At 41.6% G+C, this 13,275-nt stretch overlaps 1 protein-coding gene across 7 annotated transcripts in view; it reads right to left on the reverse strand.

Annotated features, from left to right (window-relative positions):
• The window catches only part of FCHSD2 (FCH and double SH3 domains 2), a 502,468-nt gene that overhangs the window by 23,067 nt on the left and 466,126 nt on the right, over window positions 1–13,275 (reverse strand). For all 7 annotated transcript variants that reach the window (XM_078658542.1, XM_078658546.1, XM_078658544.1 and 4 more), the window contains 4 exons: window positions 8,914–9,048; window positions 4,401–4,484; window positions 4,094–4,271; window positions 140–360 (listed from right to left, as the gene is read on the reverse strand). In XM_078658542.1, the coding sequence (XP_078514668.1) occupies window positions 140–360; window positions 4,094–4,271; window positions 4,401–4,484; window positions 8,914–9,048 (618 nt within the window). The remainder of the gene's footprint in view (window positions 1–139; window positions 361–4,093; window positions 4,272–4,400; window positions 4,485–8,913; window positions 9,049–13,275) is intronic.

Consider the following 13,275-nt stretch of genomic DNA (forward strand, 5'->3'; position numbering starts at 1 on the left):
TCACACACTAGACCTCTTCCTTTTATTTGGTGACTAGAGGAAGTTCTGACAGATTTACATTTGTAGTTTCTGTTGATCCCATATATCTTGCGAAAAACTAAAATATACTATATACAGTGACTCGCTGCACGGCACATACCTGAATATCCCCAATCCACTGGCAGTCACCGTTCTCCGAGGGGGCGAGTTCTTCCACCAGCACGGACGGGAAGACACCAACGCGTGAATTAAACTCCCCTTCCCAGAAGCCATCGTCGTCCTGGTTCTCCTTGTTTAGGATTCGGATAATGGCTCCCTCTGGGAATGACAGTTCATCGTCTGTCTGGGCCTCGTAATCATAAAGTGCTTTTACGAAACAGACTACAGGTTTGGGAGGAAAAGAAAAAATAAGTTTGAGCAAGGAAACGATAAAAGTAGAGCATTTTATAAACATTAGAGTTTATTACAAACAATTTCAAAAGATGTCTATCTACAAATAAAGCTACAGTACACTCGATGTTTCCTAAAAATATTTCTGTTATTTAGGATAAGAAATTAAAAAGCGAGTACGAACATTGGATCCCATCTGTAGGGGCACCTTACATAGTAAAGTACTCAAGCCTCCATCAGAGTTAATTAACCTGTACATTATCCCCTGGTGTACTGCCAAGATCTATAGGTGGTGAGACCAGCCTATAGGAACTAGAGGGAGACTAGGCCAGTGTGGGCTGGAGGCAGCAGAGCTTACATGTGGGCATTTATTGCCACCACCACTCCACCATCTGGTGGCAGAGGCTTCCTAATGCCAGTGTTTGGGGCTCAAACCCTCCCCCTCTACCTCAGGAGTGGGTTCCTCTATCCTTAAAAGCAAGTCTGCACCCATACCTCCTGTAAAGGCAGGCCAGGCTGCATGATTTGCTCACTGTCCCATAACTCACACAGACGCTGAGAGGAGTCTGTGGGATGGCACACAAAATGGAGCGGCTCACGCATACCACATCCACTGCATTCCTGTTTTTGGAAGGCAAGATCAGCTTGTTTCTGACCCCAAGGCTAGACCTAGAAAAGAGGGATTAAAGACACATGCCTCACCCAGCACCCCTCTCAGTCTTGGCCATTTAAGCACAATTGAGGCAGCTTTCCTCATTTTCCTTCCAGGCCTGTCAGGTAGATTCTACACTTGAACATCCTAAATCAGGATAAGACCTTCTTTTAAATGACCCCTTCGATTCCAGCATGAGGAGGCAAGGCCTGCACCGCCAAGCTGCGGGTAAGGGCCCAAAACCTATGTTGTGCAGGGATGTGCTTTGGTGCCCACATGAACAAGTTACAGAGTGCAGTTTGCCAGATTATGCCAAAAGTAAGTGTGAAGACATCCGGAAAGGAAATAGGATACTAGGCCTTGAAAGATGTCCCGAGTCAGATGTAGCAGTGTCATTACACTTTCCAGTTAGTTACCTGCAAGCTTTTGTGCACACACTGGTGTCTTTCAGTATGGTGGGAATTTCAGAAAGATCTGGTAGAGTGAGTCTTTTAAAGTAGTCCACTTTGCAATGCTTCTTGGATGGATGGATTCCACAGCATTATTTGGTTAAAGTGATATGGAGCCTGGTGAGATTTATTCTTCAGTGAAATAACAATTGATGGTGTTGAACCTGACCTTTGCATACTGTTTTAGGGATCTGGAATTGGAATGATTCTGGGTTTTATGGCTTATTAGAGAAATTCGCTTCTTTTTAAGGATTCTGCAGGGGTTGACCTGACTTGTTGTAGACTGGGCTTTTTGGTGAAGTTTCTGCATGAGCAGAACAGAAGCTTTTAATCTTGTCAACTTGTTTTGCGTTTCTGTATTTATACCATTTATTTTCTTATTTGACAATCACTGATGTGCTGTCTGTGGGCACAGAGGGCTTGATTTCTGGGTGTCCAGTTTCAGGGGAAGCGAGAGTGGCAGCACTAGCTTTCAAAGTGAAGGTGGGTACTCAAGAAGAGCGTCCACATTAGCTGTGGGGTCTCTTGATATTACCAGGGAGAGGAACTCTCGCTTGCAAGATCATCGTGAAAACTTCTTGGAGAAACATTACTGCGTCTAGGCGTTGAGGGCATACTTCGTGGTAGTCATGCCATCAGACACATTTTGTTGACATGAAAGTTGCATCTTGGTGGCAGGAACCTCCCCGCCAATATTGCCATCTTCCACATTCATAAAATAAGCAAGAAGTGTTTGGAAATAGAAGCTATTGTCTCAATCTGTCTGATGATAAAACCATTATGCCCAGGAAGTCAAACTTTATAGAATCTCTTTCAGGAAATAAACTGCAGAAAACATTTGGTTTTGACCTGGCAGTGGAGTTTGCAAGCACCACCTAACTCTCGGATCTGTGTGGAAGGTCAAAAATACGGAGTTCCCAGGTGCTGCTCTCTCTCCTTACCAGAAGTTTTCAGGTTACCGTGGGCATATAGGAAATCTGGCCCTAATGACACAAAAAGGCTCCAATAGCATGAAGGTAAATGAGGGAAGAAGGTCCTGGTGACCTTAAGGGATCTCCTCTCTTCAATGTGCATGATGACAAAGTTAAACATCTCTCCAGCCTTGGGCAAGAATGGCTACAAAGAAACCAATTAAAAAGATGGTTCGCATTGCGGCTACAAACTATAGTTCGATGGAGGGGGAATCAGGGATCAAGTTTGCTGAACCTCTGCTGGAGTTACAACTAACAACTATCCACTGAGTTGTGATGGTCACACATCACATCCTCATTCACTCGGGCATCCCTAATGTCTGCGATGTAGCCATCTCTTCTGAACTGGATGGGGCGGAAGCCACAACGAACTCCGCAAAAATGACGCTCAAAAATGAGATAATGCTATCATGACTAAACAACTAGCAATCCAGTTGTTGGTTATGTTAGGTTTTTATATGAGCCCCCCAAGCCAGTCCTTACATTATTAAAAGGCATCGTATTGGTTCTTTAGACCATGGTGCCACCATATCATGCCCATCATTCAAAAGCAATGAAGTTAAAATTGAGTCTTCTTTATGCGGAAGGGAAGGCTCCCATTAAGAAAGAGTTTTCTCGGGAAGACCATTTCGTATGAAGAGTTATGGATGTAAGGTGGGGGCTGATTTCAGCCTCTTGGATCTAGATTAAGGGAGGCTACATATAGAGGGAAGTTACAATATTTTATTATTCTACTGTTACTGATTACCTAAATTTACTAAAACAGTTCATAAGTCTTTCACTTCCTATACACATACAATTTCAAAGAAAGCCTCCAAACACCATATATAATTTTTATTATTAATTCGTCAATTAAAAATACATCTGCATAGTGTAGTTCATTGTATATAGAAACAAGGGAGAAGTAAAATGGTTAGTTGAACATGTGTAAGTGTATGTTCCAAAATCACATGTTTAAGGCTTTTCTTGCACCTGTATTTCATAAGTTTCTGATGTTATTTGAAAGCTATAACAATCCCTGTGAAATGCAGATGTCATCCACATGGAAGGCCTAGTCTGAGTCAGACCCCCCTTCTCTCCTCGTAATGAGCCCTTAAACATATTGCATTTAGATAATGACAATCCCGAACCACTAGGACTAGATTTATGATTGCCTTTAGTTTAATCCAAATCCTCTTTCTGAAAGGTAAATATAACTTGAATATTCTAACTGCAATCAGGGCTCACTGTTAGCTAAACCTTCCATGCAGCAGTTTCAAATATCTCTAACTTCTACAAACTAAATATACATTAGCAAAGCATTGAATGTTTTACTAAATCCCCAACTTCTGAATGCCATTCTGAAACATTGTTCTACTCCTTTCACTACAGACAACCAAACAGCACAGTCCAGAATGTCACTTGGTGTTTTCAATAAACATTTCACTTTTTGAAAAATCACTTTTTAAGTTCCACTGATAAATAATGGTATCTAATTCTACACACAGAGGACTGTAGAACCTAGAAATGTACAAGGTTGTCTTTGAAGATCAACAGTTGAGCTGCAACAAGACAGTGTCACAATAAAGTAGGTGGCATACTTAATCGGAGTATATTTATAAAAAATAGTTTTGATTACAAAGTCATGACTCTAGAAGTCTACTCGTACACACCACTGGGATCGCCATTTAAACTTCCGGAGACGAGCTCTGCTTCGGTTGAGTTGCTGGAGGTGTGCGACCGAGTGTCCAACGTTGCAAGCGACTGCAGCATACTGAGCAGGCTGTTGGATGTTGGGAACTGTAGATACTTCTCTGGCACGTAACCCACTTGGCCGGCTTTGTTTCGCGCCTGCCAATGAGAATGGGAAATGCAGAGCAATATTACATTTGGACTCCCTGATAATGCAGCAACAAGAGATGCTTTCATAAGCCGAAAAGTGACCTCAAAGTATATACTGGTGGAAGTAAAGCAGCATACCTTCACCCAGTCCTCCATATCTCCATCTTCAATGACTTCTAACATCTCATGCTCTTCGATGGTTAGCTCATCCGGCTGGGAAGACTGAGAGAGAGGACGACACAGGTACTTTTAATTGGCTTATGAAGACACCCAGTACGCTTAGTCAGCTGATGACAACACTCAGAACGCTTAGTCAACTAATGATAACACTCACTACGCTTAGTCATTTGATGTGACCCTCAGTACGCTTAGTCAGCTAATGACAACAAAGTACATTTGCTCAGCTGCAGGGAAGTGAAAACTTCATAGGGTTAAACTGCTTGCACACACAGTTTCTTGAGGCTTTAGGTGTTGAGGACACTAATGCATAGCAAGCATGGAAAGAGGGCTGAAGTAAGATGAACATAAATGCCTTGACATCAATGCCATGGCAACGTAATAAGGAATGCACTTTCAACATACTAAACCCATTGCAGAGGATTGATAAAAGCTGCTACTGTCAGAAGGGTTGGTGGGAACCTCTAAACTACAAGACGAACCTGGAAAAGCCTAAAGACAGACCTCATTTTGAAAGCTCTTTTCTATTTTTTAGGCGCTCAAATTTATGTGGCAAAGCAAGATAAAAAAAAAGCAGCAGGGACAGCAGAATTTTACAAAAATTATTCATGTATCGTCCAATGGAAGTAAACCCAGCCTGGTCTGTTATATTATATATCAGGGATGAGATGTAAAGGTTAGAACGGTAGTCTCTCCAGCAGTCTGTAACACAGGTCCCTAAAGTTCTCGGCATTGTCATGAATCATCAAATGAGTTTGTAGAGATGTAGACAGGTTTATGGGTCTCAAATTGGTTGCTCGCCTCAGCACCCCTCCCCTCCCCCCCCCCCCCCGATTAACCATCAAGGAAGTGAAAAACCGTGATTCTGATGTTAGAGGCTTCATTTCTCCTAAGCGCCCCCTTTGACTCCTAGGGCTGCACTCTACTGAGTTCAGTGACACTTGGAATTCACTTGAAACTTTCTAAAGAGCTCTTTTATGGCACAATTAGAGATTTAATCAGTATCCAAAAAACGACCACCATTTCATTTCTGTTAATCCACGATAATGGTGATATTATACCAATGTTAACGTTATCTAACAAGAGTAAAGGGCCAGGCCATTTAAATCCTAGGTTTACCATGTATATTAGTTTTCTATTCCTCCATCAGAATAAGGAGAATCATTTGATCTGGGATCAAATAAAGGTCTTAAGAGCGGAAATAAAATATTTGCCTTGGAATAAAGAGTCTTTCCGAACTGTTTCCAGCAATTTAAAGTGCTTCAATTACACTACAAGCATTCATAAGTTTCCAGGATGGTAATCGAACACACCAGGAATGTTAAACAGAATAGAAGTTCGTCAACACAAGCCTTATTCTGAATAAAAATGTTTACAAAATAAAAAAAGCCTTATCCTGTGAGAAATCAAATTTGCTTATATACCTCGCAGAGTTATTCCCCAGAGCACTGATCAAACTAAAAGTCAACAGAGAGTAATTCTATTATTTATTTAGTTTCATATAGAGCAAACATGACCTAGTGCTGAATGCTTTCAGTTTCAATTGTGTGATGTCCTCTCTCTGAGGTACGCGAGGGAAGCTCTTCCCTCGCATGTCAAATTTTTATTTTACTTTAAATAAATGCTTGTGGTCTTGGCACAAGAAGCATTTTCTTCTTGAATGTGGTGGACAGCGTCCATGTTCTCTGCAGTAAAGCGGTAGGCGTCAATGTCTTGTCCACTTCACTAAAGAGATTAAAGGTCTTTGGTTCATACTCTGGCATCCATTGGCTTCTTAGGTTCTGGAACATCAGCCATTGGCTTACGACATTTGACAGGCACATCTTAAATCAGCCCCAGCAGTATTTTGTTTCACCTTCAATGCCTGATTGGGTGTATCCTTACAATTCTATCGAGAGCATCAAATCTACTAATGTTGAGAATGTTTTTTCCAGATTCCACAGACGGGAAATATATCTTGTTCCACGAAAGAACAAAAGCCCAAGACCCTTCCCTGGATTCCTGGCTTTTCAAAATTTCACAACTTTGTAAATTGTAAAGCAGCTTGAATCACGGAGAAAAAAAGATAGGTAAAAGGGGATGATCGGCTCTACGGTTAGGATTACAAATGTATTCAGTAACACGATCCCAGGTGATGGAAACACATCAAGAGAGTTAGAGGTGGTTGAAGAAGCAGCACAACAAAAACTGCCTGTAAACTCTCCCACCTTTTCCACCCCAGCTATCTGAGGCATTTCACCAGTAGAGAGGCTAGGTGAGCACCCTGACTTGGAAACCAAAAGAGAGGGTCACCTTTGCTAGTAAACACCAAAGGTATACTTAAAATGTAATCCCTTTAGTTAGTAAATGTCCCAAATGGAATTTGGACACAGTGAAAGCATTCAAAAAGGGGAGCAGTACATCCTCAGACAAGCAAGGGACAAGGATAGAATTACTTGTGTGATTGTTCTGGGGTGAACGGGCAACATCTTACACAAAAGAGCAGAATGTCGAAGATCTGCTCATTTTGTTAACATGTTTCCTTACACTACAGTTCCAAAAGGCCACCAGTGTGCTTTGTACATAACAAAAACCATGCTACAACTGAGAAGAATAAAAATCCATCAACTGTATAATGTGTGTATATAAAACAGGATATGAGACTGTTCACGCGGAGCTGCAAAATCTGAATACTTAAGGATCCCTGAAATAAAGAATATTAAAAGGAGATCATATGTAGGTTAAATGAGTTCCACGAGTTTGCAGCTACTGCTGTAAATGATTGATCCCATTCTGATGATACTTGAATCTCATTCTTTCCATTGAGGGAGAGATGTTTCTTGCAAAGCCACATTGGCTGCCAGAGATAACAAGAAGGCTAGCAAGGTATGTTGACTTTTTTTTAATTTATACTCTGCCTCGTGGTTAATGTGTCACCTTTTGAATGTAATTCTTGTCTTAAAGGGAAGCAAATGAGCTGCTCAAGTATTGAAAGTTGTGATCAGACTAACTCATGGATGAAATGAGTCGCACAACAGAGAATAACTTAAGAGGAACGAAGCATGACTACCACCATGATGCTGCTGCTGCCAGAGTCCTGACGCAAGATGAACACAGCACATGCTGCTCACTTCAGCTTGATAGGAGTTAATAAATCCTTGATTTCTTTCAAGAGTTGAAGGAGGAAGACAGCAGATGGAGCAAAACTACTGATGTGGGGCACGAGGAAGAAGGTGGTGTTAAGCCCAGGGATTTAGCCAATGAAGCAAATAAAGAAACCTTGCTGATTCTAAGTTCATTTATTAGCATGGGGTTGAATGTAGTTCTGTGTTTATGAAGAATTACTTTTCTTTTTTTCCCCCATGTTTGATATCAGGAGGTGGTCCTGTTTCCATTATTGGGCTTTCAAGATGTATGATCGAAGTAGGAGGATGTCATTTAAGGAAGATGTTTCAAGGTAAAGTTGCTTATCATCCACATATTAATGAATGGAAATTCGTAATTGCTCAATTAATGACCTAAGTGGTTTGAGGTACAGGTTGAACTTTTCTGATGATGGTATTGAAACCAAACATCACATGGGATTGCCTCCCTTCCAGGTGTGATTTCTCATCTTCCCGAACTTATACACATTAAATACAAAAGAAGGGAATTGAAGACTAGACCTTGAAAGCCCATACAGAGTTCATGCATTCATAGCAGCCTACAGTAGGCAACTGTGTCAAAAGTCACTGAAAAGTTAGGAAGTAAGGATGAGTTACCCTCTTCCACATATAATGTACGTCATCCAAGATTGGTAGTAACAACCTCAGACTTCAAGATGTGACCAGAAGAAGTCCTTGAGACTCTCTACTGTACTCACAGATCAATAATAAATGTTGGGTCCAAGACAGAGAAAGGAAGCGAGAAGAAAAGAATGTGTCACATCCAGTGAGTTTTGTTGTGTATTAATTTATTTAGCACAAGTTGAGTCAGGAAGCTACCTTATTCCAAAGCATGTCAAACAAGACGGATAAAAGATCCCATGGAGATTAGCTTGCCAACATATGTAAAATGCAACAAGGGAGAAGTGCCAATGTAAATTCCAAATATCTTATGAGACCATTTGGTCTGTCTACCAGAGAAAAGCCCATTTTTAGTATCGACCTGGGAACTAAAAAGAGGCGAGGCATGGAAGGAGCCATCTAGGGGAGGAGTTTCCCAAATGAGAATCATAAATTATTTCTTGGATACACTCAACAAACCAGATTGAAATCTCTAGATTATAGAGCCCCCTAGAGAGTTCATTTTGTAATCACACAGCCATGCCCCAATGTTTACATTTCCCCTTCTTACAAGCAAGCCTAGCAAATATCTGTAAAAATACAAATGTTCAGCAAAACATTTAAAAAAAGAATACATGAAAGAGTAATAAAAAGTACCAAAGTCTATTTGTGACTGGTGTATTAATCGCAAACACGCGTACGACGGCCAGGGTCGCTACAGAAATACGCACCTTGTAGGAGTAGACCACCTTGCATGTTAGTGGATAGTTTCGCAGAGTGCCAGAAGGGCTGGAACTACTGTCATCGTATGCATCCATACTGTCCTCAAAGTCTTCCCCTTCTTCTCGCTCTATGTCGGTGATCACCTGTCAATGAAATATGCAAAGAAAAAAGTCAGACCAAACGTGATCTTCTGTAGTTTAATGAATTGGTAAAACTTTGCAATTTAATGACGACTTGTGGGACAATAAGACTAAAAACACGGAGGAATTCCATGAGGAAATTCCAGGTTACCAAAATTAAAGCTACCCACCAGAATTTCCTTGTGGAATTCTTGCTATTATGAGTAAATCCCTACAGAATGGGGAATTACTGTGTAGACCCGCTGGCCAGAACAAACTTCTTTCAGCAGACTACTCCACTCTTTCTAGCGGATTACTAAACTGGACTAAGAGGCTCTTTGGTACGAAAGACAATCTCAAAGTGACTTGAAGTCTTATTACCGGATTTAGTATCTTGAATCAGACTTGAAGTTGCGTGAGATAGATGCACATACTAGAAAGTCCACACCAGTGGTACAGATAGCTATACAAGTTCTAGGTTACAAATCAAAAGGCATTTTGCAGTACGTAAAGGAGTACTCATGTAATGTTCTTTTTCCTACTCTTACAATGCCTTGAATTGGCTTCAAGATATCTAAAACTGGAATATTCAGTTAACATTCATATGCAGTTCGTACCAACAGAAAGGAAGGAGTGCTTTTGTACTTTGACTAACAGGGAGTTGATGGTTTTGGGGCAAATTCACAAAAAGCAGGTATGAGTATGTAAAAGCTTAGTCCTGTAGTACTTCTTCCCATACTCAAATACTTTTACTAGTCAGCCCCAACGTACTTGGACAAGCATATGTCAGGTTATGTCCATGTTTGCAGGATGCAAGTGGGCAAGGGAAGGTCCTACCAGGAGCAGGACCCACCTATGTGAGCAAGAAGAGGTTTATGAATGCCTGTCTTGTCTAAAATAAAAAGGCACAATGTCTGCATTTCTTTACTTGAACGGCGGCTTCATCAGGGGCCGTATTTTGACAAAGAAACAGATAGTCCCTTCAAGTTTAGGCAATTTCAACATTGGCATGTTTTAAGAATGTACAATTTAATGGTTTCAGTACCTTAGGAATTAGCCTCAAAAAGGGTACAAAGCTTTAGTTTTCTGTTCATTTTAGGAACCTATTTAATGTTTGCACAACAGGTTTCATTTCAAGTAACTTGCATGATCCACAAAGGACACAGGTAGCAGAAGACGGTTAATTCCAAGTCAGATCCCAGCTGCCCTTCCCCACACTGACATGAACCTTCTCCACATTCTTAAATAAGGGAAAGGACCTAAAGAGAGCAGTGAATTCTCTGTCCTCAAATCAAAACATAGGGACCAGCTCCGAGACTCTGAGAAACGTCCCCTCCAACCTCAGACTCAGGATGAAATAAAGATCTGACACTTACTGAACACCTCTTCTCCCTGGTCGCCCAAAGGTTAATTTGATCAAGAATTTGCAAAGCTCAGCAAAATAAGTCATTTGACAACACCAGACTTAACTGAGGTGTTTGCATTCGTTAATGTATTGATTGTTGTCTTTTTTATTTCATAAATGCCTTGCTACTGAGGCAAAGGGGTAGTATGCATCAGTGGTACACGTGTCCTCTCATAGGCCCTAACACAACCACATGCACAGAGTGCCGAATCACCTCCCATTGGTTGACTGGAGCCCTCACGTTGACCAATGACAGCTAATAAACCTATCCAATTGAGTTTCTTTGCATTCAATTCTAATACTTGTAGTTTGTTTTCCATTATCAATCGAGGACTACAAACACCAGGATGCAAAGGAAACAGCACTGGACCAGTTACTCACACAAGACAGCTCATGATGAATCCTTATCTGTATTAATTCTGCTTATTTGAAAAATATTTCCTGATCCACTGTGTAGTTTCTATACTGAAGCACAAATCTAGCTGGAGACCAATGGAAAGCTGTAAAAAGCTATAGGCTGATATACGAACTATGTCAGAGAATAGGACACAGCGATAGCAGAGACGCTGGTGGTTGCAGTGGTTTACAAATTAACATTCATTTGACCTTGCCGCCTCCTGCATCTGGCTCCTCCATCTTGTTTAATACATGTGTTCTCGGGGAGGACTCCAGTTTATGAAAATATTAGGCAGGTGCCTAGGGCTTTGTCAGTTTGACCCTGCAAGCAGTGAATGTGCCCTCAATGGTAGCAGAGGGGGGTGACAGGGCATGTGGCCTAGGGCAGCAGTGTTCCTTGCACCCGCTTTGTATTCTGAAGACACTTCAATGATCGCCTCTCACTACTGTAAATGAGTTTGTAAAATATGTGTTAACTGGATAATTTTTTTTTTAAAAAGGTAATGTTTTGCCTGACTTGTTGGTCAACACCCAATGTAAGTTACTTACCTTTGGTAACTCTCTTTCTGATGAACAGCCTATCTCACAGAAGATTTCTTACCTTTAGAATATCACCAGACTTGATCTGGAAAATGTGAACAAAATTGCTCCCATGCGCATGTAGGCGGCGCTGTGCAACCCCGCGTTTACTTCATTTTTCCACGGAGGTGACTAGGAAACTACATATAAGCACCACGCCTGCATATCAACGTCCATTTTTTTATCAACTCTGTCTGCACCTTCGAATGCAGAGCCAAACAACAATCAGACATGCCACTGTGCTGATCCCTTATTTGGGACCATTTTAGACAGGAAATATAACATTCTACAGAACAGGGAGGAGAGAGGACAGTGGGGTCTCTGCAGTTATCTAGAGTATCCATCAAAATGAGAGTTACCAAAGGTTAGTAACTTGTTCTTTTGATGGATACTAATAAGCACAGATTCCTCACCTTTAAGGTAAATACTATTCTGGTGTTGGTACGTGCCCGGTTATGGCTCCGAATGAACAGACAGGGCTTGGTATGGAACTGCAGGAGGTAAGCCGAATGGTGGCCACTGTGCTTCCATGGGACAAAGGCACACCAGTTGAAGTCGAAGATCAACCAAAAAATTTGCTGCATGACCTCCTTGAAGGCCTTGATCTACCAGAGTCGAAAATGGCCCAGAAATCCCCGATGTGTTGGGAACAGCTGAGGAATTGGTTCTGTGGCTGAAGACCTTGAAGAGGTGCGACTGACATTGTGAGGCACGTTGTACTTCTCTCTAGAGTCAGAGTGGAGAGGATGGGGTCGAGTCCAGCTTTGGTTTCTTATGCTTGCGGCTTGGTTATTGACTTACCAGAGGACTGAGCTAATGACTTGATATATGAGCGGAACCTATGTGAAGGCCTCAACTTCTTATTGTGCATACCTATTACATGACTTAGAGTTGTGTCCTGAGCCAGACGTCAAAGGCACACCTTGTGCGTGTCCTTGACCGATATTGGCTTTCTGCAGTTGTGGAATGGTTAGAAATCGGTCATTTTGGGTGGGGATATTGTTCCCTAGCACCCTGCTTTAGAAGCTGCTGGAAATCCAACATAAATGGGAGTAGAGCGCCAGATCTACGCCGAAAGGCGCGGAAAGAAAGGAACTGAAGTCATCGCACAGGGCTGAGGATTACGTGAGGCACCTCTCCATCAATTTTGAGGCAGAGTAGAGCTGTAGGGGCGCCACATACCATCATATGGGAGTATTGCTGTGAAAAATGTTTTCCGGATCCGGTCTGGTGCCTGGGAAGTGATATTCTAAGGTGAAGGATCTGTGGTTAGAAGTATCCATCAGAAAACTCGCCTACTGAGGTCATGTCATAAATTAAATGTTATGAAACATTTCGTCTGTGTAGATCTGCTTGCTGCATTGAGGAAAGAGTGAATACAATTTTCTGAATGATGTAATTCAAGGTGTGTCAGCATCAGTCATCCAAAAGAGATCGGATAATTTTAATGGCAGTGGGATGTGTTTCCAACAGCATGCGGTAGGTTGGACCTGCACTTATAGTGTTGGGCGGCTGTGGGAAAAACTTTAACCATAGTCTGTAGTGTCCTGCTTTGTTAGTTTTTTTTCTTTTCTTGGAACAGAAAGTAAACTTAAATGCAATGGTGTGTCTTACGACAGATCAGTGCCATCCATAAATATGTGTAAAAACAGACAAACAGACTCTAGGTAGAGAGACTGATGTGGAAGATGGATCCGGTTCATATCACAAATTGAGGAGTAAGTTTGGAACGAACGTGGAGTGTTGTTAGTTGCACACTCATGTTTATGTTTTCTATGTTGTTGCTATTTGCTGGGTTGAGAGGTGTCCTGGATGTTGTATAGCTACTGAAGCTGTGGGCTGACAAGGTCATGACGCTAATATCCCAGCAG

Source organism: Lissotriton helveticus, chromosome 8 (assembly GCF_964261635.1).
Source record: "Lissotriton helveticus chromosome 8, aLisHel1.1, whole genome shotgun sequence".
Lineage (NCBI taxonomy): Eukaryota > Metazoa > Chordata > Amphibia > Caudata > Salamandridae > Lissotriton > Lissotriton helveticus.